Here is a 20,814-nt window from a genome sequence, read left to right on the forward strand (position 1 = left end):
GGTCCTCACCCCTTGGTGCCTCCCCCAAAAAAACCCTAATGATGTGGCAGCCCCCTGGGGGACTCACCTCTGGAAGCAAGAATGTATTACTTGCAGTACTTTCCTCAAGCAGTGGTAGAAATGGCACTTCCAATAGAGGTGTGCGTAAAAAACTGGTATTTTTCATACTTGGGTATATTGGAGCCCTGAGTTCCATCCCCTAGTTCCAATACTGGTATGGTATTCAGATTTGGGTTTTATTTGGGAATCTGAATTTATTCAGCTCCATTATAGCCTCTGGGGAAGTTATCCAGGGGTCCAGGGGCTGTTTTTTAAGCCAGAGGCCCCAAATTTGCAACAGAGCTGCTGGTGCCTGTCCTCAGAAGAACCTCCATGTTTCAAGAAGATTGGGTCAGGGTGCCCTGTCCATCTCTTAAAAAAAAAAAAGCAGCCTTTTTTCTCCAGGGCAAAAGTAAAGAGGCATGCCTGCAACAACCATTGGTCAATGCCTCCCATACCAAGAACCAGTACAAGCCCAAGAATCCCAGCAGAGCCACAAGCCAATGTGGCAAATGCAGCAGAACCAGTGTCAAACCAGAGAATCCCAGCAGAACAAAATAAAGCAGGGGGGCCCTTTTGGAAGGCCAACAGAACCAAGGGCAGGCCACAAAAAGCCCAGCAGAACCATCTTAGCCACAGGAGGCCACTTTGCAAGCCCAGAAGAACCAAGGGCAATTCACTGTAAAACAACAGCTATGATTGGGCAAACAGTACAGCTCCCCCTAACATGCTCTCCTATTTGCCTGTGAGAAACACCTCATCCCCCCTCCCTCCTATTGCCCTAGAAAGCTGTCCAAAGGTAGGAAAATGGCACAAGGCAACTGTAGAGACCTTTAGCTGCTGCTGTTTGGCATTCCTGAATAATCCCAAATACACCTGAATTTTCTCTGGCTTTTTTGGGATCAGAATAATCAGCTAGCATGGGGGATTCTTGGATATGTATTCAGCTGGAAAAAATACCAGTAAGGAAAAATACCAGAAGGAAAAAGGTTGTCCCATGGCACTACCAAAAAGAAAGAACGCAATTGCCCTACAGCCACTGTAGGCAGCAAGTAGGACAATTGTGTCCTTTCTTTTTGTAGTGCCATGGGATAACCCTTTTTCCTCATGAAAGACTAATTTATATAGATAACAAAATGGCAATTGTGTTCTTTCTTTTTGTAGTGTCATGGGACAGCTTTTTCCTCATGAAATACTAATTTATACAGATAACAGAACAGGCTGTTTTCTTTGGTCATGTTTATCCTGTTATATCATTCACATTTCTCCTTAAGGCTAGTGCATTTTGTTTTCCACTGAGTTCAAAGGTCAGTCACTTCCTCTTGAAGCGTTCAATTCCTGTTCCTTCCTGCACTGCTGAATTAGAACACACAACCACCAGTTAGTCTATAGTTGTCCTATGAACAACAAAGTGCATTTTAAGGATATGAGTACCTCAAGCATTCTCTCTTGCCACAAAAAGTGTCCCAACCTAACCAGCCCTTTTAATATTTGACACCAATGTTGTAATTTCCCCCCCACTTGTTGCTATGCAGAGCATTTCAACTCAAGTGCTTTCATATCATGCAGCCAAATATAACTTATTGTATCACACTCACAATATTTTTCCTTTGCCACTGGGACTAAGGTGGTTGGTTCGGTTGTACAAAGAGCTGCACTAACAGGAAAGTCAAGTACTTGCAAAATATAGATGCATGCAGATACCAAAGGGTGATCTTCTGAGTATATATTCTGTACCTAAAATGAGAGTGTTTCTCTTTCCCCAACCCACTTTTTGCAACTCCAGCACATACTGGAAGCTGAAGATGGTATTTGAAGCCATACTTATCAGATGAGGAAAAAATGGAATAAAATAACACCTCCAACACTAGAAAAAAGAAAACTGTAAATAGCAGTTAGATGTTGGTCTGCTTTTTTTTGCATATGTTCACATAGTTTAGATGCTTTCACATAGGGGACCAAAAGCTTTATTTTTTTTAAAGTAAGTATTAATGCTCCGGTTCTCTATTACCTCTACCAGGTAGCTGGAAAAAAGAAGCCTAATTTCTGCCCACATGAGTAAGTTTTAGGATTCAATATCTTCTCAAGGATGATTGCATGACTGATGGAGTCCAAAGGCCATCTGGTCTAATCCATGTTGCAGGAGAAGACCATTATATCTACCTATGTCTGCCCATAGACCTGGCAATCCAAACCACTGTATGGATCAAGCAAAAACAAAGTGCCTGCAGCATAAACAGCCCAAGGAAAAGTGAGCCAAGCCACACATGGAGCAAAAAGGCAGTTTACACATATGGGGGGGGGGATTGCTTTCCTGTACCTAAATATGTATTTTTATAGAGTTGAGTTGTCACGGACTTGAAACTACATAAAACAAAGAACCAAAACAACCTAGAGTAGTCAGATTTTAAAATCTCAAAGCTACAAGACAAAATCTGATGATCATTGGTTCGATACAACTCAAGAAAAGCAATTTGGGTCTTTTTTTTAATCCTTGGAAAATGCTTTTTCAGAATATAGACTGCAACTGAAATTATTCCACTTTAAGAATGAAACAGCTAAACTGATGGACAATACCAAGGATTAAACTAGCACACTCAGCAGCAAATAGAGAAAACAGTATCTGAACTGATAGCTCTACACGCCTCTCTGTGATAAGAGATGCAGTGACCGGACTATTCTCTCCACTTCATTTCTGAAGCGACTGAAAGCCATTCAGGACACCATCCAAGCAACAGCTGGTAAGAAACAATTCTCTGTTAGTGCTTGGGGGGCAATTATATTACACTATTCAAAGAGATTTGAAATTGTCTAAGGACATTTCACTTGCATCAATATTGCAAGAAGTTGTTATTACCTACCAAATTGCTTCCCAGTCGACAGTGTTGTTTTGTATCGAACACATGTCTGAATTAACTATTGGGAACAAATTCAAGATAGTTCATAAACAGGAGAAAACTTTGGTAAGAAAATGACTAAAACAAATAGCTATTGGTTACTAGATCAGTCGGGACTCTTGAAGAATGCCTGCCATTTTCATGCTAGTGTTATTAGTTTAAGCTTTCTGATTTAACTGAGCACATGACCCTATGTTACACATAAAGGTATTGCCAAGTGAAGAAAAGGGAGATACAGGATATACACGCTTATGAGAGCTATTTGCCTTCCTTGTCTGACCACAGTATTGTGCCAGGCTCATGCCTGATTGCTGAATTTGGGGTTTCCCACATCAGAATGGTTAGTGAGAGTATTCACCTTTCCTTGAAGGCTCTGGTACACAGGTCGGCAGTAACCTGGTAGAGTATTTAGATTTTTTTCTTTGCTACTATATTCTTTGCCTTAGTGGCTTCTCTGGTAAAGGGAGCCCCAGAGTATTTAGTTACACAGTATAATCCTAAGAATACTTACACCATTATGAGTCCATTAAAATCAATGGACTTAGAAGCGTGAAATTGTGTTTAGGATTGCATTGAAACTCTGTTTGCATCACTTGATGATGATGATGATGAAGGCATGTTTCTTAGGAGTATTCAAACACAAAGATACTCGCTTTACTGCAAGATATCGCACTAGATTACCAGACAATAGGTTGTATTTCCATCACTCTATGAAATTTATTATTGAATTATTATATATTTGTAATGTTTATGCCTAATTAATAATTGGGTCCAAGAAACTGGGAATGAAGCAAGTTCCTCCCATAGTAAGCTGATTCTGAGTGTTAGGGGACCCATGGGAACAGACGGGGATGTGGTACAGGGCTGCAAGTCATGGGGACACCCCTGTGTGTACACAGCACTCCGCTGTGTGTACACAGCAAGAGCTCACACAAAGCCTCTGTGCCTGTATGAAGCAATATCTCTTTCGTGCTGCAGCTCCTCAAACTACATCCCGGCCCTCAGAAGCAGCTTGCAGAGGGAAAGGGAAAGGGTCTATTTGGTGACGTCAATCTGTTCATGCTTCATTACAGAACCAATATAAAATTATGGCAGTAAGTTGGGAAATACAAATTTGGTTTTGTCATGAAAATTCAAGAACAGACTTCAGAATATAACCACAGTTACAATTTACAGAACAGTCGCCCATAAATATGCATCGAAAATAGCACTTGGCTAGTTGCCAGAGCCATAAGATCTGCATTATATAAGTGCCATGTGAACATAAGAAAGGCCCTGCTGGATCAGACCAAGGCCCATCAAGTCCAGCAGACTGTTCACACAGTGGCCAACCAGGTGCCTCTAGGAAGCCACAAACAAGACGAGTGCAGCAGCACCATCCTGCCTGTGTTCCACTGCACCCAAAATAACAGGCATGCTCCTCTGATATTAGAGAGAATAGGTATGCAGCACGACTAGTATCCATTCTAACTAATAGCACGAATACCCCTCTCCTCCATGAATATGTCCACTCCCCTCTTAAAGCCCTCCAAGCTGGCAGCCATCACCACATCCTGGGGCAGGGAGTTCCACCCTTTAACTATGCATTGTGTGAAAAAATACTTCCTTTTATCTGTTTTGAATCTCTCGCCCTCCAGCTTCAGCAGATGACCCCTTGTTCTAGTATTATGGGAGAGGGAGAAAAACTTCTCCCTGTCCACTCTCTCCAAACCATGCATAATTTTATAGACCTCTATCATGTCTCCCCTCAGCCGCCTTCTTTCCAAGCTAAACAGCCCTGAGAGTCTTAACCGCTCCCCATAGGACAGTTGCTCTAGTCCCCTAATAATTTTGGTTGCTCTTTTCTGCACCTTCTCAAGCTCAGTAATATCCTTTCATAGGTGTGGTGACCAGAACTGTACACAGTATTCCAAGTGTGGTCTCACCATAGATTTGTACAAGGGCAGTATGATATCAGCAGTTTTATTCTCAATTCCTCGTCTAATTATGGCCAGCATGGAATTTGCCTTTTTTACAGCAGCCGCACACTGGGTTGACATCTTCATTGAGCTATCCACTACCACCCCAAGATCCCTTCTTGTGGCTGATCCTATACATTTTAGAAGTAAGTATTACAGAGCACAATGGGACTTAAGTCTTAGGGGAGTATTCACAGGATTGCAGCCTTAGTCAATATGTTTATCCTTTGGTTCTTTTAATATATTCCATGATGAATAACTGAAATATAGTTATTTCCTTGAATTTTGTTTTCCTGACTGGGGAAGTGGACAGGTAGTTTCAAGTTTAGGTCCAGGAGCATCCTTGAAATGCCTTCAACTTTGTAGGGATCAAAATCCCATTGTGGTTTTTTTTTGTTTTTACAAAATTAAATAAAACAAACTAGTGCCTTGCGTTTTTGAAGTAATTGAATGATATCAAGTTTATGTTAACTCCGTGATTGTGTGCAGCTTTTTGCAGAACTCACAAATACAATGACAGTGATTTGGGATGCAAAATGTTACTGAATCATTTCACATTTATCAGTATAGTTTTACATGAAATATTTTACCCAAGTATCCAGATAGTTTTGGACAGAAAATAGCTGCACCATCAAGGTACGTGTGTTCTGCATGCTGGAACCTGATTATGAACTCCTGAAGTTATTTAGTGATCAGAACAGTGAAGTAGTACAAGTGGCCCATGCCAAAATATGTACCCCATCTGCCAAACATTCCCAGTGACACATACTCTGAAGATAACATTTCTGGAATCTAGAGGTCACTTGACTGGCCCATTCTTGTTCAGAACAGTTGGCTTATCATGTTCACACATTATATTTTGCGTGATGGGTTATCAGAATGTCTCATTAGGTCATAAACATGCATTCCTAAATTCTGCACAGTATGGACATCCAGTTGATTATGGTGCAATCACATAAAACACTTTGTCAAGGATATATCATTGAGGCTTTGATTCTATGCACCTTTATTTGGAAGTGAATACCATTAAAACAAAGTTAAACTTACTTCTCAACAAGATGTAATGGTTAGAATGTTGGACTAGGATAGAATCATAGAGGTGGAAGGGGCCACACAGGATTCCTTAGGCCACGTTCCTATACCATGTTGGTATAGGAATGGCCAGTTCTCACAATGGCGGGATGTGAGCAGTGGGGTGTCTCAGGGATCTGTGTTGGGACCGGGGCTTTTCAACCTGTTCATCAATGACCTGGAGTTGGGATTGAACAGCGAAGTAGCCAAGTTTGCAGATGACACCAAATTATTTAGGGTGGTTAAAACAAAATCAGACTGTGAAGAGCTGTACAAACTGGAAGAATGGGCATTAAAATGGCAAATGAGATTCAATGTGAGCAAGTGTAAAGTGATGCATATTGGGGCAAAAAATCCCAACTTCACATATACACTGATGGGATCTGTGCTGGCAGTGACAGACCAAGAAAGGGATCTCAGGGTAGTAGTGGATATCTCAATGAAGATGTCAACCCAGTGTGCGGCTGCTGTAAAAAAGGCAAATTCCATGCTGGCCATAATTAGACAAGGAATTGAGAATAAAACTGCTGATATCATACTGCACTTGTACAAATCTATGGTGAGACCACACTTGGAATACTGTGTACAGTTCTGGTCACCACACCTAAAAAAGGATATTACAGACCTTGAGAAGGTGCAGAAAAGTGCAACCAAAATGATTAGGGGACTTAGAGCAACTGCCCTATGAGGAGAGGTTAAAACGCTTAGGGCTGTTTAGCTTGGAAAGAAGGCGGTTGAGGGGAGACATGATAGAGGTCTATAAAATTATGCATGGTTTGGAGAGAGTGGACAGAGAGAGGTTTTTCTCCCTCTCCCATAATACTAGAACACGGGGTCATCTGCTAAAGCTGGAGGGCGAGAGATTCAAAACAGATAAAAGGAAGTATTTTTTCACACAAGCATGGTTAAATTGTGGAAATCCCTGCCCCAGGATGTGGCGATGGCTGCCAACTTGGAAGGCTTTAAGAGGGGAGTGGACATGTTCATGGAGGAAAGGGGTATTCATGGCTACTAGTTAAAATAGATACTGATCATGATGCATACCTATTATCTCCAGGATCAGAGGAGCATGCCTATTACCTTGGGTGTGGTGGAACACAGGCAGGATGGTGCTGCTGCAGTCGTCTTGTTTGTGGGCTTCCTAGAGGCACCTGATTGGCCACTGTGTGAGCGGACTCCTGGACTTGATGGGCCTTGGTCTGATCCAGCAGGGCTTTTTTATGTTCGTATGTTCTTATGTTCCCCTAACTTACCAGGGAAAGCACAAAACCAGGTACAAAACTCCAAGAAAACATATTGGGTTTTTTTAGCACATTGTTTCTTATTTGGTAAATTATCATTATTTCCAGAGTCAAGATGAATCGGATGTCCAGTTTCCTCTTTTGCTTACTGGTGCTGCTGATGCAAGTTTGCTCTTATCTTGAAGTTGCTGCCAATGAAGATCCCCAGACACCTGGATCATGTGCAAATTGGATGGGAGGAGCACCAGGTTATCCAGGTCACAATGGAGTGCCAGGAAGAGATGGAAGAGATGGGCAGAATGGCCAAAAGGGGGATAAAGGCGAGCAAGGTGAGAAAGTTCAGCTCTCTGGTAGTCTGTTTAAACCGGTGAATACCACAGGCTTTGGTTCAAATCTGTCCCATGATTAATCAGTAGGATCGAGAACAATGTTCCCACTCCCTTACAGTTCAGATGAATATGTCACTTACCTTCTCCCCTTGCTGTATTCCTTTCCTTTATCCCTTAGAAGCTCCTTGCTCCATTGATCTTGAGCAGCATGATTTTAAATCTAATGCTTGAAGGATATGAGGACTGAAACAAATCTTGCCACTGACAATGTAGCCTTGGTATCCCTGTCACTTAATAAAAAAGGCATTATGTCAGACACAGAGGCATTAGATTTATATGTTAAAAGGGGAGAGACATAACGTGATTAGTTCCTCATAAAAGCAGCATTCCAAGAGGACATGAGTTAATGAATCAATGGAGCCAAAAGAGCAAGGACAGGTCCTCACTGGGTACGGTATATTCAAAATTCTGCCTTGCATAACCATAGAGGGGTTAGTATTCAGTCTGGCTAAACAGAATGCTCTAGAAAGACAAGTTGTCAAGTAATAAGTATAAGTGGGCAAACTGCATGGTGGTGGTATTCAAAAAACTGAAGTGAACAAACACGGCGAGCATGAAAAGTAGTTCTGTTATAATCAAGCTCTTTAATGCGCTTTTTAATTTTGGCGAAAGCTTCAGTTTTCCCAAGATCTAATAGCATATCCTGCGAGAAGCCCAACAATGACAATTTCTCATCTAAGATTTTTTGCCATGAGGATTTAAAAGAGTCGTGCATCAGAGAAGTTGTAACTTTTTTTTCTTTTTATTTCAGTCGGTCTGTACAGCAGGTGTTTCAAACCCCAAAATAAAAGCATCCAGCATTTATATCTATTGTTGAACTAAACTGTGGGTTGCATTCTGAAAGTATCCAGGAAGTTTTTCTCTTGCTGACAGCTGCATTTGTATTTCTCATCAAATACTGTTCTCAAGTGTGTCTTCCCTTTGGGCAGTAGGGTCCAGAGAAACCCACTGTGAATGTTGGGATGCACACACAGGCTAGGGTGTCAGGCTGCTCCAGGTATAAAGAGGCCCAGTGCATTCAGGGGACACAGGGACTGAGGTGGTGAAGGGCAGGGTGAGCACACCCCACTGAAGGTGTCCACCCCGTGTACAGACGTGAAAGCTCTTGACATGTTTCTACACAGAGGTGTAGGGAAACTCCAGAAAGACGTGGCCAGGGGCTAATCTATGTGCAACACCCAGTGGCCCCAATATCCCCGACAAGGGAGCGCACACCACCGCCCAGGAATCTCCCTGCGAAACACAACCTAATCCTCTTCTTTTTCAATGTAAGCTTTCGTGCTCACGTGTGCCATTTGCTTGCCAGGTAGCGGTCCCTTGCAGAGGTGACCGTCTCCTCGTTGTTACACTTTGTGAATTTGTTCTGGCAGGCTGGAGGTTTCTCTTCCTGCTCTGTTTCCTCCCCTGCACTCTTACATTTCAGCTCTGATACGCCCCCCCACAAGCTTGATGGCTGCTCTTCTCCCCTCTTTTTCCAGAACCTGGGGGTCAGCTTTCACCGAGGACCGGGGGCTGCTGCTCTCCCTCTCCCTCGGGTGCTTCTCCTCTTTCTCATCCCTTGGTTCTCTAACTTTGGCACCTTTGTCTCCCCTTTCCTGATCTTTGCCATGGTCTTTATTGCTTGTCAGCCCTTCCTTCCCTTGTTGCTGCCACTGAGAATGCTTCTCCCTCTCTTTCCTCAGTTCTCTGTCATACTCTTCTCTCTCCTTCCTGTCTTTCTTCCTCTGTTTGTTCTCCCATTCGTCTTGCCTCCTGTAGTGATCCTCGGACCTCAGGTGCTCCTCCTTGTCATGATCTCTGTGTTTTCTCTCTGGATCCCTTTCCCTGGGTTCCCTTTTTCTCTCCTTCCTGCTTCCTCCTCCCTCTCCGGGAGAGCAGTGGGCACCTTTGAGTGGCCACCTCGCTCCTCACTGCATGACCTCGAGTCTCTTTGGCTCTTGCGAGGCTTGGCATCTTCCCCGCTTGGATCAGCTTCACTTTGCCGGGCCCCCTTCCTGTGGTCTGTGTTAACGTCTGCATTGTCCTCCCCATCAGAACTACCCATTTCCATCTCGCTGTCCATGTCTGGGCTATCATCTGCCCTCGAAGGGCTGTGAGGTCCTCTTTTCACATTTGGGCTTCTGCTCATTTGTCTGGAGTTGCTGGAATCTCCACTAGGTTTTTCTTCCTTGACCCTGGCCTCCTGAAGACTACATTTGGGCACCTCCTCTTCTCCCACTGACTGGTTCAGCAGGTGCCTGTAAAATCTGCTGAGATCCTTCTGCTTGGTCACATCTAGCCATGCCTCGAGAGCTGCCTCCTGCCTCTCCCTTTCTTCCTCTTCAGCTCTTTCCTGCAGCTTCTTCTTGTAGGCCGACATCACAAAGGCTTCTTTGTCATCAAATGCGCCCCCTTCCATTTCACGCTCCTTCTGTATTTTCTTCTCCATCCCTTTTTCCTGCTCCTTCTTCCTTAGTTCAGATGCCTTGAGGATATTTTGGATGTACTTGGGCTTTTTTCCCTCTTTGGCAAGAAGTAAGCAACGTGACTTTTTGCCTTTTTCTGCTGGATGTCCTCATAAATATTGTCATATTCATATACCGTGGAGTCCTCTGCCAGTGCCCTCTGGATCGCAAGCTTGGTTTGTTTCACCGCTTGCTTTTTCAGGGCTTCTCTCTGAAGACTCTCCTCCACTGAAGTCTCTTCATCAGAGTCATCTATGAAGACAGAATGTTTGATGAAGGTTTTCTGTTATGCTTTCTTGGAAAAAATAAGACCATATTGCTTGCTTGGGGCCGCCATCTTGGCCGGTGGGGAGGAGCTCCATCTTAAGTTGTAACTTAAAGGTGGCTAACCATGCCCTAGCTTTGAGCGACATTTGGCTTAACTAAGAGCAAAGGGTAATGCCAGATATGCATCAAGGGGCATTTAAGAGTTTTCATAAAAACTGAAGCAATAGACGACCTATAGATTTACTGACAGCAGTTATCCAAATGGCAACACCAAAAAGAATTGGAATGATTTTTAAGTTGAAAACCTGAATAGCCCCTGGGATATATTTGCCACCTTTGGTATGGAAAAAATTGAGAATAGCTCCAGCCCCAGGTTTAATTTTGTTGGACACTGCTTTTTGATTGGCATTCCAATTTAGGTTATGGGAAAAGAGAATAAACAAACTCCTTGACTTGGTCAACCTTAAAGCCATCTAATACCCAGCAAAAAGGAGGCATTTTTCTCTGTCTGTCTGTCTATCATCTAAAAATAACCTAACTAATCTATTTACTTGTCAGGTACACCTGGCTCTAAAGGGGACAGTGGAAATATAGGAGCATCTGGTACTGCAGGCCTTATAGGACCTCCAGGTCCTCCGGGATATCCAGGACTGAAAGGGGAAAAGGGTGAAAGTGCCTCCAGTTATCGATCTGCCTTCAGTGTCGGCCTAACAACCAGAGTCCCCCACCCCAACATTCCTATCAAGTTTTCAAAGATCCTGTACAATGAGCAAAATCATTACGATCCAACCACAGGGAAGTTCCGGTGCAGCATTCCAGGAATGTACTATTTTGCATATCATCTCACTGTGTACCTAGCAGATGTTAAAGTGAGCTTGTTCAAGGGTGGCAAGCCAGTCATAATCACTTTTGATCAGTATCAGAAAAACAATGTTGACCAGGCATCTGGTTCTGTTTTGCTCCATGTAGAAACTGGGGAAGAAGTTTGGCTTCAAGTTTATGGAGAAGAAGAAAACAATGGTATCTATGCTGATAATGTTAATGATTCTACTTTCATGGGATTTTTGATCTACCCAGACTTAGATTATGAGCATTAGACTGTGAGGAATGAATAGGAGAGAATACTTTTGGAGATAGATTATTGTTTAATTGGCCACAGCCATAACAAGGAAGTTAGATAGACTCATGGCTCATTCACACATGTATGTTCACTGCCTGCAGTGTAAAGTGATGGTTTGTATGTGTGCATGAGCTGCCACAGACATGACCACATTGAAAGAACTGTCAGATCACTTCAGCCATAGTGCTTTTCAATGGAGCCAGTTCACATATCCAGCTATCCATCACCAAAAGTACAGTAAGTGAGAGAAAGCAAGTGAGGTACATGTATGTGTGAATCAGGCCACAGGCTGAAATCATCCAAGATGTTATTTACAGACTTATTATACTGTCAAAGGACTGTGCATATGAGTAGTAGGACCCTTGGGCAACAAATAATAATCAGGCACAATCATTGTTCCGTGCTAATAGAAGTATGGTAATAAATACCGCTTGGAGGATGTTTATATGATGTAGCTTTTAGAGTGGTTTCGCATTAGATCCAAGTGATTTTCTCAGACACATTCTCATACATATTCCTTTTTCTTTAGTGAGTTATGTTTGGCTTCTATGTAATACATTAACATAAGCAAGGAATAATGGCAGCACTTCAGTAAAGAAGGGATTTGCAATAGAATTATCTGTATACCAAAGAGCTAAACAATTATAAATAATACTGTTCACTCATCCTTCTGCTTATGTGTTTTTGATGTTCTGAAATTACATTGATACAAAAGACAAACAAGATGAAATTATAATTTGTGCTGTTTCTGTTACTATTAACAATAAAAAATCTCATGATAGCCTTGCCCTTCAGTTTAATTTATTACATTCCTTGTTTATTGTTTTCCAGATCAATAAATCTAATTCTTTATGTGGCCCCATCTGTGGATACTTAAATCTGGAGACTGAAGCCATGAGCAGACAAAGCAGATCTTTCTACAAACCTGAGACATACCCAGAAATTATATATATATTAGGCGTGGCCATTTTAGGGGTTGCTAGACAACTACACCAATATTGCCAGTCTTCAAGCCTTGGTTTTGATCAATAAAAGGCAAAGGGAGGAAGCAGGACCCTTTCCAGGGATGTTTTGGCCTTTCAGGGGGGACTCACCCTGCTCACTACTATTCACCTGCAGCCACTGCACTAATGCCAGTGTGGCGTAATGGTTAGAGTTTCAGACTAGGATCTGAGAGACTCATGTTCAAAACCCCAATCTGCTGCTCACTTGGCACACTTGGGCCAATCACATACTCTCCGACTAACTTACCTAACAGGGTTGTTGTGAGGACAGAATGCCGGAAAGGAGAATGATGTAAGCTGCTCTGGGTCCCCATTGTGGAGAAAAGCGGAGTGTACATGAAGTAAATAAATATAGCTGAAGATGGGAGGCAAATAAAAGGTTGGTTGGTAGGTTGGTGGGTGGATGGGAAGGAGAAAAGGAAGCAATGAAAGGTGAGGTTGTGGGGCTGCCAGGAAGAGGAAAAGAGGAAACAGCATGCAGGACAGGATACAGGGGAAGGTGAGGTGCCCCACTCAAGTCTTTGTGGGTTCCCCACTGTGTAACTGGGCCCAGCCCAGATTGGTGGCCAGAACTTTGCAGAGTTTTCCCAGGGAGAGGCTACCAGGTGCAGGAAGCTGAAGGCAGGGGATCAGATGAAGGTAGGTTGGCTGGTGTGTGGGAAAGAGAAAAGGAAGCAAGAAAAAGGGATAGGCTTTGGGGTCTTTTAGGGAATGGAAAGGCAATAGTGGGGATACAGGGGAAAGTAAGATGCTCCTTGCAAGTTCTTGTGGTACCCCTTGTCATACTATAAATATGACCATGTGTTTTCCAGTATTGTGTGGTAATCCTTTTGATCTTCTCTCTTGTCACACAACAAAACTCTGTTTGGTTAGCTACTTATCAATATTCCTAACAAGGAAAAAATTGTGGCAAGCTTCATATTTCAAGACAGCTAACAGCATATCTAAATCCATCACAAATGTCCTTGTCGAGGGAGAGTATCCTACAGGCCATGAAATTTCCAAAGAAAGGTCAGTGATAGATTGAACAAAACCCAGTGTAATTACTTTAAGAAAACTGGACAGAATCAATTCAAGAAGTCCCACTGAGCATATTAATGTAAAAAGAATGGGAAACATAAGAGCATAAGGAGATTAAACGAAACAAGACATTTGAAATCCTATTATCATGATTTTGAAAAAAAAAAACCAATAAAAGTATTAAACATGGTATTTAATGCTAATTAGACTTTGCTCTTAGAGGATAGCGTACGGCTTCAGTTCTTGAACTAATGTCCTGGAAAGTAACAAGTGCTGACCAAAGGCATACACTCAGTATCTCCAGTTTACACCGGCATTAGAGTTCTTCAAGATTCACTCCTCAGAGATTCTTAGACCTTACATTTCTGTGTGGAAGTCAGATCAGGGCTGGTGCCAATCACTTTTGTGCCCTAGGCAAGGCAAACTACTTGTGCCTCCCATTGTTAACCAATTTTCAAAAACAGATGTCTTGTAGAAAAAATAAAAGCACAAAACTTTTTATCAGATGTCATAATTAATTATATTCCATAGCACTGTTGTGGTATTTATCTTAAAGTAAAAAAATATAAATTTTCAGATGCATTTTTTCCAAGACACTAATCTGTTTAAAACGGTGCCCCTCAGGCCAGTTCTGCGCCCTTCTGAGGTCTGCACCCTAGGCGACCGCCTAGTTCACCTAATGGTAGCACCGGCCCTGAGTCAGATGTATCTGTTATAATAGTGCAGTAGTGCCCATGCATGTTGAAATTACATGTGAAACTGAAGAGCCATGACTGGACTTCCTAATGCGTAATTTAACCTCCAAAAGTGGGTGGGGGTTGTAATGTACAGAGTCAAGACTGTCGCCATTTCCTTATCTGCCAGTCCCCTTTGTACCATAGGGGAGGGGCCGTGGCTCAGTGGTAGAGCATCTGCTTGGCGTGCAGAAGGTCCCAGGTTCAATCCCCGGCATCTCCAGTTAAAGGGACTAGGCAGGTAGGTGATGTGAAAGACTCCTGCCTGAGACCTTGGAGAGCCACTGCCGGTCTGAGTAGACAATATTGACTTGGATGGACCAAGGGTCTGATTCAGTATAAGGCAGCTTCATGTGTTCATGTGTTCATGTGCTCTGGTAGAGAAAGCCAGCAATGTCCCAGTCAGGAGAAAGGAGTGTGGGGGGGATAGATAGGGTTGCCAGGTCCCCCTTTGCCACCAGCAGGAGGTTTTTGGGGCAGAGCCTGAGGAGGGCAGGGTTTGGGGAGGGGAGAGACTTCAATGCCATAGAGTCCAATGGCCAAAGCGGCCATTTTCTCCAGGTGAACTGATCTCTATCGGCTGGAGATCAGTTGTAATAGCAGGAGATCTCCAGCTAGTACCTGGAGGTTGGCAACCCTATGGATAGAGGAAAATCCATTCCATCCCATCCATCAACCAAGGCAGGGGTGGGGTTTGTGAGCAGCTCTGCCGAGGGGAAGGCATGTGCTTGATGCCTGTGTGTGTAAGTGCCTTGGCGTGGGGGCACTGGGAGCAAGCATGGGCCTGCCCTTGCCCTTTTTATCTCTGACCTCTTATCAGGGCCCTCATAACAGAGGGAGAAGGGAGGGGAGAAGTGGGCAAAGGAAAAAGAGCAGCTTTCTGTTCACGTGGGTTTTAGTGATCTTAGCTGTTTAAAGTACACTGGCAGTTGCTGGTATTCTCTCCAATCTGAAGCAATGTATATAAAATTAGTAAAGAAACTGTATCTCCATATCTCACTTCCTCTAAAAGTTACCTTTGTATAAATTTGATAGACATCCATAGTTTACTTTCCCTTCCTAATAAAATAAACTTATTGCTTGTTGTTTAAAGAAACTCTATTTTCCTTCATGGTAAATCAGGAACAGACAAGGTTAACCACGGGGTTATATCAAGGAAGGGCAGAGGTATGCCTCAGAAGCTCCATCACGATTTCCCTCAGGGGTGGCTGGCTGTGAATGGTGCTAACTGCCAAGCTCTGGCAGGCCAGCAAATAAATATTTCTTTGGCCTCTTTTTCAGCTATGCTTGGTGTGTCAGGGAAGTGTGGTGTAGGCAGTAGTCCTCAAAGATTCCTTAAAGAATACCATCAAGAGGACGGTGGCACTATATGGAGGGTGGGATACTTCCATCCATAATTATAGAATCAAAATCAAAATTGTTTCCTCAGGCTACCATTATTAGCTCCTTGCAGGTTTGAAAGAAGTACCTGCATTGTGTTTTCTTCCCCACTGGACTTAAATGAGGTCTAGAAGTTCATTTAAATTTTAAAAATGTGATGGAGAGGGAAATTGAAAAGAATACTTTGCCCAGCATCACAGTCTGTATCACTTTCCCTCCCCTCTAGCTGATTTTTGAGGCTCAACTACATTTTGGGAGACCCCTCACAGCTCCCCAATATCTAGAGTTGCTAGGTCCCTCTTTGCCACCGGTGGGAGGTTTTTGGAGTGGAGCCTGAGGTGGGTGGGGTTTGGGGAGGGGAGTAGGGTTGCCAGGTCCCACTTCACCACCAGCGGGAGGTGTTTGGGGTGGAGCCTGAGGAGGGTAGGGTTTGGGAAGGGGAGGGACTTCAATGCCACAGAGTCCAATTGCCAAGGTGACCATTTTCTCCAGGTGAACTAATCTCTATCAACTGGAGATTAGTTGTAATAGCAGGAGATCTCCAGCTATTACCTGGAGGTTAGCAGCCCTAGAGGGGAGGGACTTCAATGCCATAGAGTCCAATTGCCAAAGCAGCTATTTTCTCCAGGTGAACTGATCTCTATTGGCTGGAGATCAGTTGTAATAGCAGAAGATCTCCAGCTAGTACCTGGAGGTTGGCAACCCTACCAATATCACATGCAGTTTGGCGCTTACAACTAGAGGCAAGTCTTTCTGACTCCTTGGGACAAATCTGCTGTCACCTTTTCTCTTTTTCATTACGTTATCTTTGCACGACTAACATAGCTCGGTTGGGGCCATGGCATTTCAGATAATGGGTTTATGCCAAGACACAACTCATGGGTCTGATACACTGAGGAGCTGTTGGGTAACGAGTTAGTACATTCCTGACTAAAGCATAGGAAACAATGAAACTTTTACCCCTTGCTGCTAGGCCTGGTATTAGTGAAACAAGGAGCTAACTAAAGCAACTGTTTGATTGTATTTCACTTTCAAACAGCACATCAGACAGGATTGCATACTGTGCTAACAAGTTCTAACTGCTATTTAAAAAATGGCTCAGTTTTTCAGTATTTCTGCCTTAACAAAATTAAAATCTTATACTTTTATTCCCCCCTTTGCTATCGCTACTTGTAATAAACAAGTAAATGGACCAGTGTATTTATGCACCCATATTTTTGTTGTATTTTTGTTGCTCATAACATTGTATTATTATGATGAGTAACAAGTAATCACTACAAATATTCTTCATTGAGTATATTTTTATCCTGCCCTTCCTGCAAGGAGCTCAGGGTGATATTCATCAGTTTAACTTCCTCCATTTCACTCTCACAACAACCCTGTGAGGTAGGTTAGGCTGAGTGTGTGTGACTGGCCCAAGGTCACCCAGCAAGTTTCCATGGCATAGAAGGAATTTGAATGTGGGTCTCCCAGATCTTAGTCTTCACACTTTAACTACTATGTCTTAAAATACATTGCCTTTTCACAATTTAGCATGTCTCCAACAGTTGTCCTTTGGACCTGGCTGAATATTTTCCTGCCGAATGAAACCTGAAATGGCAGTAGCCCGCTAGCAGCCAGTCCTGCACTATAATCCGATGAAAAGTTACGAGAATGCCTTCCTGAAATTAGAGTGTAGTTACTACAAGAGTCCACAAGATGGTGCAAAAATATTAATAATTATTCTTCGAAGCAAATTTCCAAGCCCACTTTTCTGCTAAACACAGAATAGTAGTAGAAATTTAATTTCATTTCTTTACCAAAAAAAAAAAAAAAAAAGCAAATAAAATAAAATAATTCCAAGTGTCATTTTGCTTCAGGACCAATTTAGCCCGGTTTTACCGTTTGCACCTTTGTGATGATTTATCTGCCACATTGCAGAGCTTCTCGCTCTATAGTATATTAAACAATTCAAAACACTTAACAGCTGTATCCTGTGTTATTGCCTTGAAAAATGTACCTGAGGAGTCTCCTTCACAATATTTTAGTACACAATAAAAACACCATCTGCATCCCTGTGGAATTTTGAGCTTATGTGGAACCCAAAGGCTTTATAAATAATGAGCCCATCATCTATTATCAAGTAGCTTCTTGATACAAAAGAACCTAGCATATTGTTGGCACTTTTTTTTTACATACCGTAGGTTTTTCCTATGTAAATAAGATTATACGAACAAATTAAAGCATAAACAATATTAACTGAATTACAATTTGTAAAGGATTTTAATTTAAAATTGAAGCCCGTTACAGAGAAACCGGCGGCGTAATTGACAAGCATCTTAAAAGAATTCAGCTCAAATTCTGCTCTCCCATGACAGTTTGGGCGGCTGAAGAAGAAATGTGAAACAGGCCATTTATTCTACCAGGAGCCTGTTCTGCCCAACGGGAGTTCACAAAGGTGTTATATTTTATTTTGTGTTTGCTGAGCTGTACATTGAGTTGATGTAGATTTCACGCAGTCGTTTGAGATTCAAATGAACTATTTAATTTGATTTATTCACAACAAATGAGAAAAACAGAAAATATATAAATATAAGACAAAGACTTTAAAGACTACTTGCCTTTTGTATACACAAATTGTATATATAATTGTTTGCCTAAAGCAGTACCTGGAGGTTGGCAACCCTATCAATTAACAAGAACCAAAATGGCCGGGCCATTTTTTGTTTGTTTGCTTTGTTTTCAGGCCAAATGCCAGAAAAAAAATTAGCACTTTCCCCCTTCCACTATTTTGCTGTAGTTGTTTTAACCATTTACCATAGTTGACTAGGCAGTTATTGCGCTGGGCTTTATCCCCAAACCTACTCCAAACTGCTAGACTCTGTCTCTAGATCTACCCCAAACTGCAGATTAGGACTTCTTAGTTAGGAATAGTTCTACAATTCCTCATCCCACTTTAACAAAGAGAAAGTAGAATGTGGATCACAATCCCAGAAAATGAGCAGCTCTATTATAACCATGCTCAATCACAATTTTAAAATCAAGTAGTTCTGTGGAGAAATACATATTTTCATAGAATCACAGAGTTGGAAGGGACCACCAGGGTAATCTAGTCCAACCCCCTGCATAATGCAGGAAATTCACAACTACCTCCCCCCCACACACACCCCAGTGACCCCTGCTCCATGCTCAGAAGATGGCCGAGGTGCCCTCCCTCTCATGCTTAAGGTTATAGAATCAGCATTGCTGACAGATGGCCATCTAGCCTCTTCTTAAAAACTGAGGAACCACTGTAACTGTTAGAAAATTCTTCCTAATGTCTAGACGGAATTTTAAGACATTCCATGAAACTAACACTTAGCAAGAGGTTGTGTAATACGTAATACCTGATAACCTTCTCATATATTTCTCTCCTGACATGCATTTTCCTCCAGACACCTAAGTTGAAATGCTGACACAGTCATGCCTATACCACCAGCTCATTGTTAAGATGAAAATATAAGCCTATGTCTTTTGTCCTGAGCGCCACAGTGGAAGAGCATAATACAATTCAAGAAAGCAACTCTCTATAACAACCTTAGGCTTACTTTAACAGGAGAGTCCAGTCCTGTCAACAACTTCCAAGTCTATTTGGCTCGGATCCTAATGTATCAGTTTTATTATGCCCTGTGAACATTTCACAAGTAAATACGTTACTCATTGCCTAATTTGTTTAAATAAGTACACAGTCCCCACAGTTGGGTGGGCTTTGGGGATTTCAGATAGGGAAGTTTCTACCATACAATCTTGGTCCTTTCATTAGTGTTAACAGAGCAACCCTTAACAAAGTTAAACCCTCCTAAATCCATTGAAGTCAGTGGCCTTAAAAGGATGTAACTCTGTTCAGGACTGCACTGTCAATCTATAAACCTGCAAAAATGTATGCACATACTTAATTTTGTGCCTTGAGAGAATAATCAATAGGAGTTAAGCTTATGTGTAGACTCCTCCACATGAGCGGTGGAGGCTAATCTGGTGAACTGGATTTGTTTCCCCACTCCTACATACGAAGCCAGCTGGGTGACCTTGGGCAAGTCACTCTCTCTCAGCCTCACTTATCTCACAGGGTGTCTGTTGTGGGGAGGGGAAGGGAAGGTGATTGTAAGCCGGTTTGAGTCTCCCTTAAGAGAGAAAGTCAGCATATAGAAAGCCAACTCTTCTTCTCTCTTCTTATTCTGCTTTTCCTTTGAACTCTGAAAATTAAAATTGCCCAAATATATAGAATTGAAGTAACCACATGCAACTGCTGTATTTGTGAAAATACTTTCTAAAAAGATGTCTGGGGCTCAGAACAAAATATGCTAAGTGCGTCTACTGGCCCAGTTACAGGTAGCATGCAGAAGTTCCTTCAGGCAGCTGAAGCAGCTGAAGCAGTGGGTTCTTCATGCAGTGGTGATGTGAATGTGGGAGTGCTCAAAGAAGACAGTGGAAATGTTCCAGTTTCCATGAATTTAGACGATGGTGAGAGCTCAGCCTCTGATCAGAGACCAAGTGCAATAGTGCTACAGAAGGAACCACATCAGGCCAGACTTAGTAATAGTATTGGTGATCCTGCATTATGGCCAAAGGTTATGCAGCCTGCATTTGTAGATGTAGTTCTTTCCAACAGGCCAAGTGAAATGGAGGATATGGCTTTTCCTATGTGTGCGCGCAAAGTGCTGTCAAATTGTAGCCTTACAGCAACCCTGTAGGCAGGGCCGTCTTAACAGCATTATGGGCCCCTGGGCAAACCAGTGTGCCTGGGCCCCTACGACAACCACTCACAGGAATAAAAAGTAAATGGTCGATAATATTAAACACGCACAGATTAGCATAGGGCCCCTATCCTCGTGAGCCCCCCTGGCAAGTGCCCATCGGGCCCATGCATTAAGATGGCCCTGCCTGCAGGGTTTTCAAGGCAAGAGACTATCAGAGGTGATTTGCCATTGCCTTCCTCTGCACAACCCTGGAATTCCTTGCTGGTTTCCCATCCAATTCCTAACCAGCTTCTGAGATCTGATGAAATCAGGGTAGCCTGGGCCACCCAGGTCAGGTGGCACTTGCTGGGAAAGTCACATAGAAAGCACAAAGCCTATCTGATGTCAAGCAAAAGATGTTTATGCTGCTCTGATGGAAGTAGCAGATGTAGATCTTTCCCATGAAGCACAATGTCTTGCTGTCAATGTTAGTATGAATGAAAGTTTCAAAAACAATAGATGGTTTTCTTTCCATATTTTTGTTTTATTTTTGACA

The 20,814-nt window shown here is 42.6% G+C and overlaps 1 protein-coding gene and 1 pseudogene across 1 annotated transcript; one reads left to right on the forward strand and one right to left on the reverse strand.

The window, feature by feature from the left end:
* Positions 1–7,321: 7,321 nt before the first annotated feature.
* On the forward strand, positions 7,322–11,440 carry ADIPOQ (adiponectin, C1Q and collagen domain containing). Its single transcript, XM_056849632.1, has 2 exons — positions 7,322–7,535; positions 10,865–11,440. Exons 1-2 carry the CDS (start codon positions 7,322–7,324, stop codon positions 11,401–11,403), a joined length of 753 nt encoding a protein of 250 aa, XP_056705610.1. The 3' UTR covers positions 11,404–11,440.
* LOC130477616 (nuclear speckle splicing regulatory protein 1-like) lies at positions 8,843–10,376 on the reverse strand (annotated as a pseudogene).
* Positions 11,441–20,814: the final 9,374 nt, after the last annotated feature.

The sequence above is a fragment of the Euleptes europaea genome, chromosome 5 (genome assembly GCF_029931775.1).
Source record: "Euleptes europaea isolate rEulEur1 chromosome 5, rEulEur1.hap1, whole genome shotgun sequence".
NCBI lineage: Eukaryota > Metazoa > Chordata > Lepidosauria > Squamata > Sphaerodactylidae > Euleptes > Euleptes europaea.

Excerpts from the sequence above, each read along its gene's own strand:
- ADIPOQ (XM_056849632.1), top strand. The coding sequence starts at position 7,322 with ATGAATCGGATGTCCAGTTTCCTCTTTTGCTTACTGGTGCTGCTGATG. Across the intron at positions 7,536-10,864 it reads GGGGGATAAAGGCGAGCAAG|GTACACCTGGCTCTAAAGGG; the intron begins GTGAGAAAGTTC and ends TTTACTTGTCAG.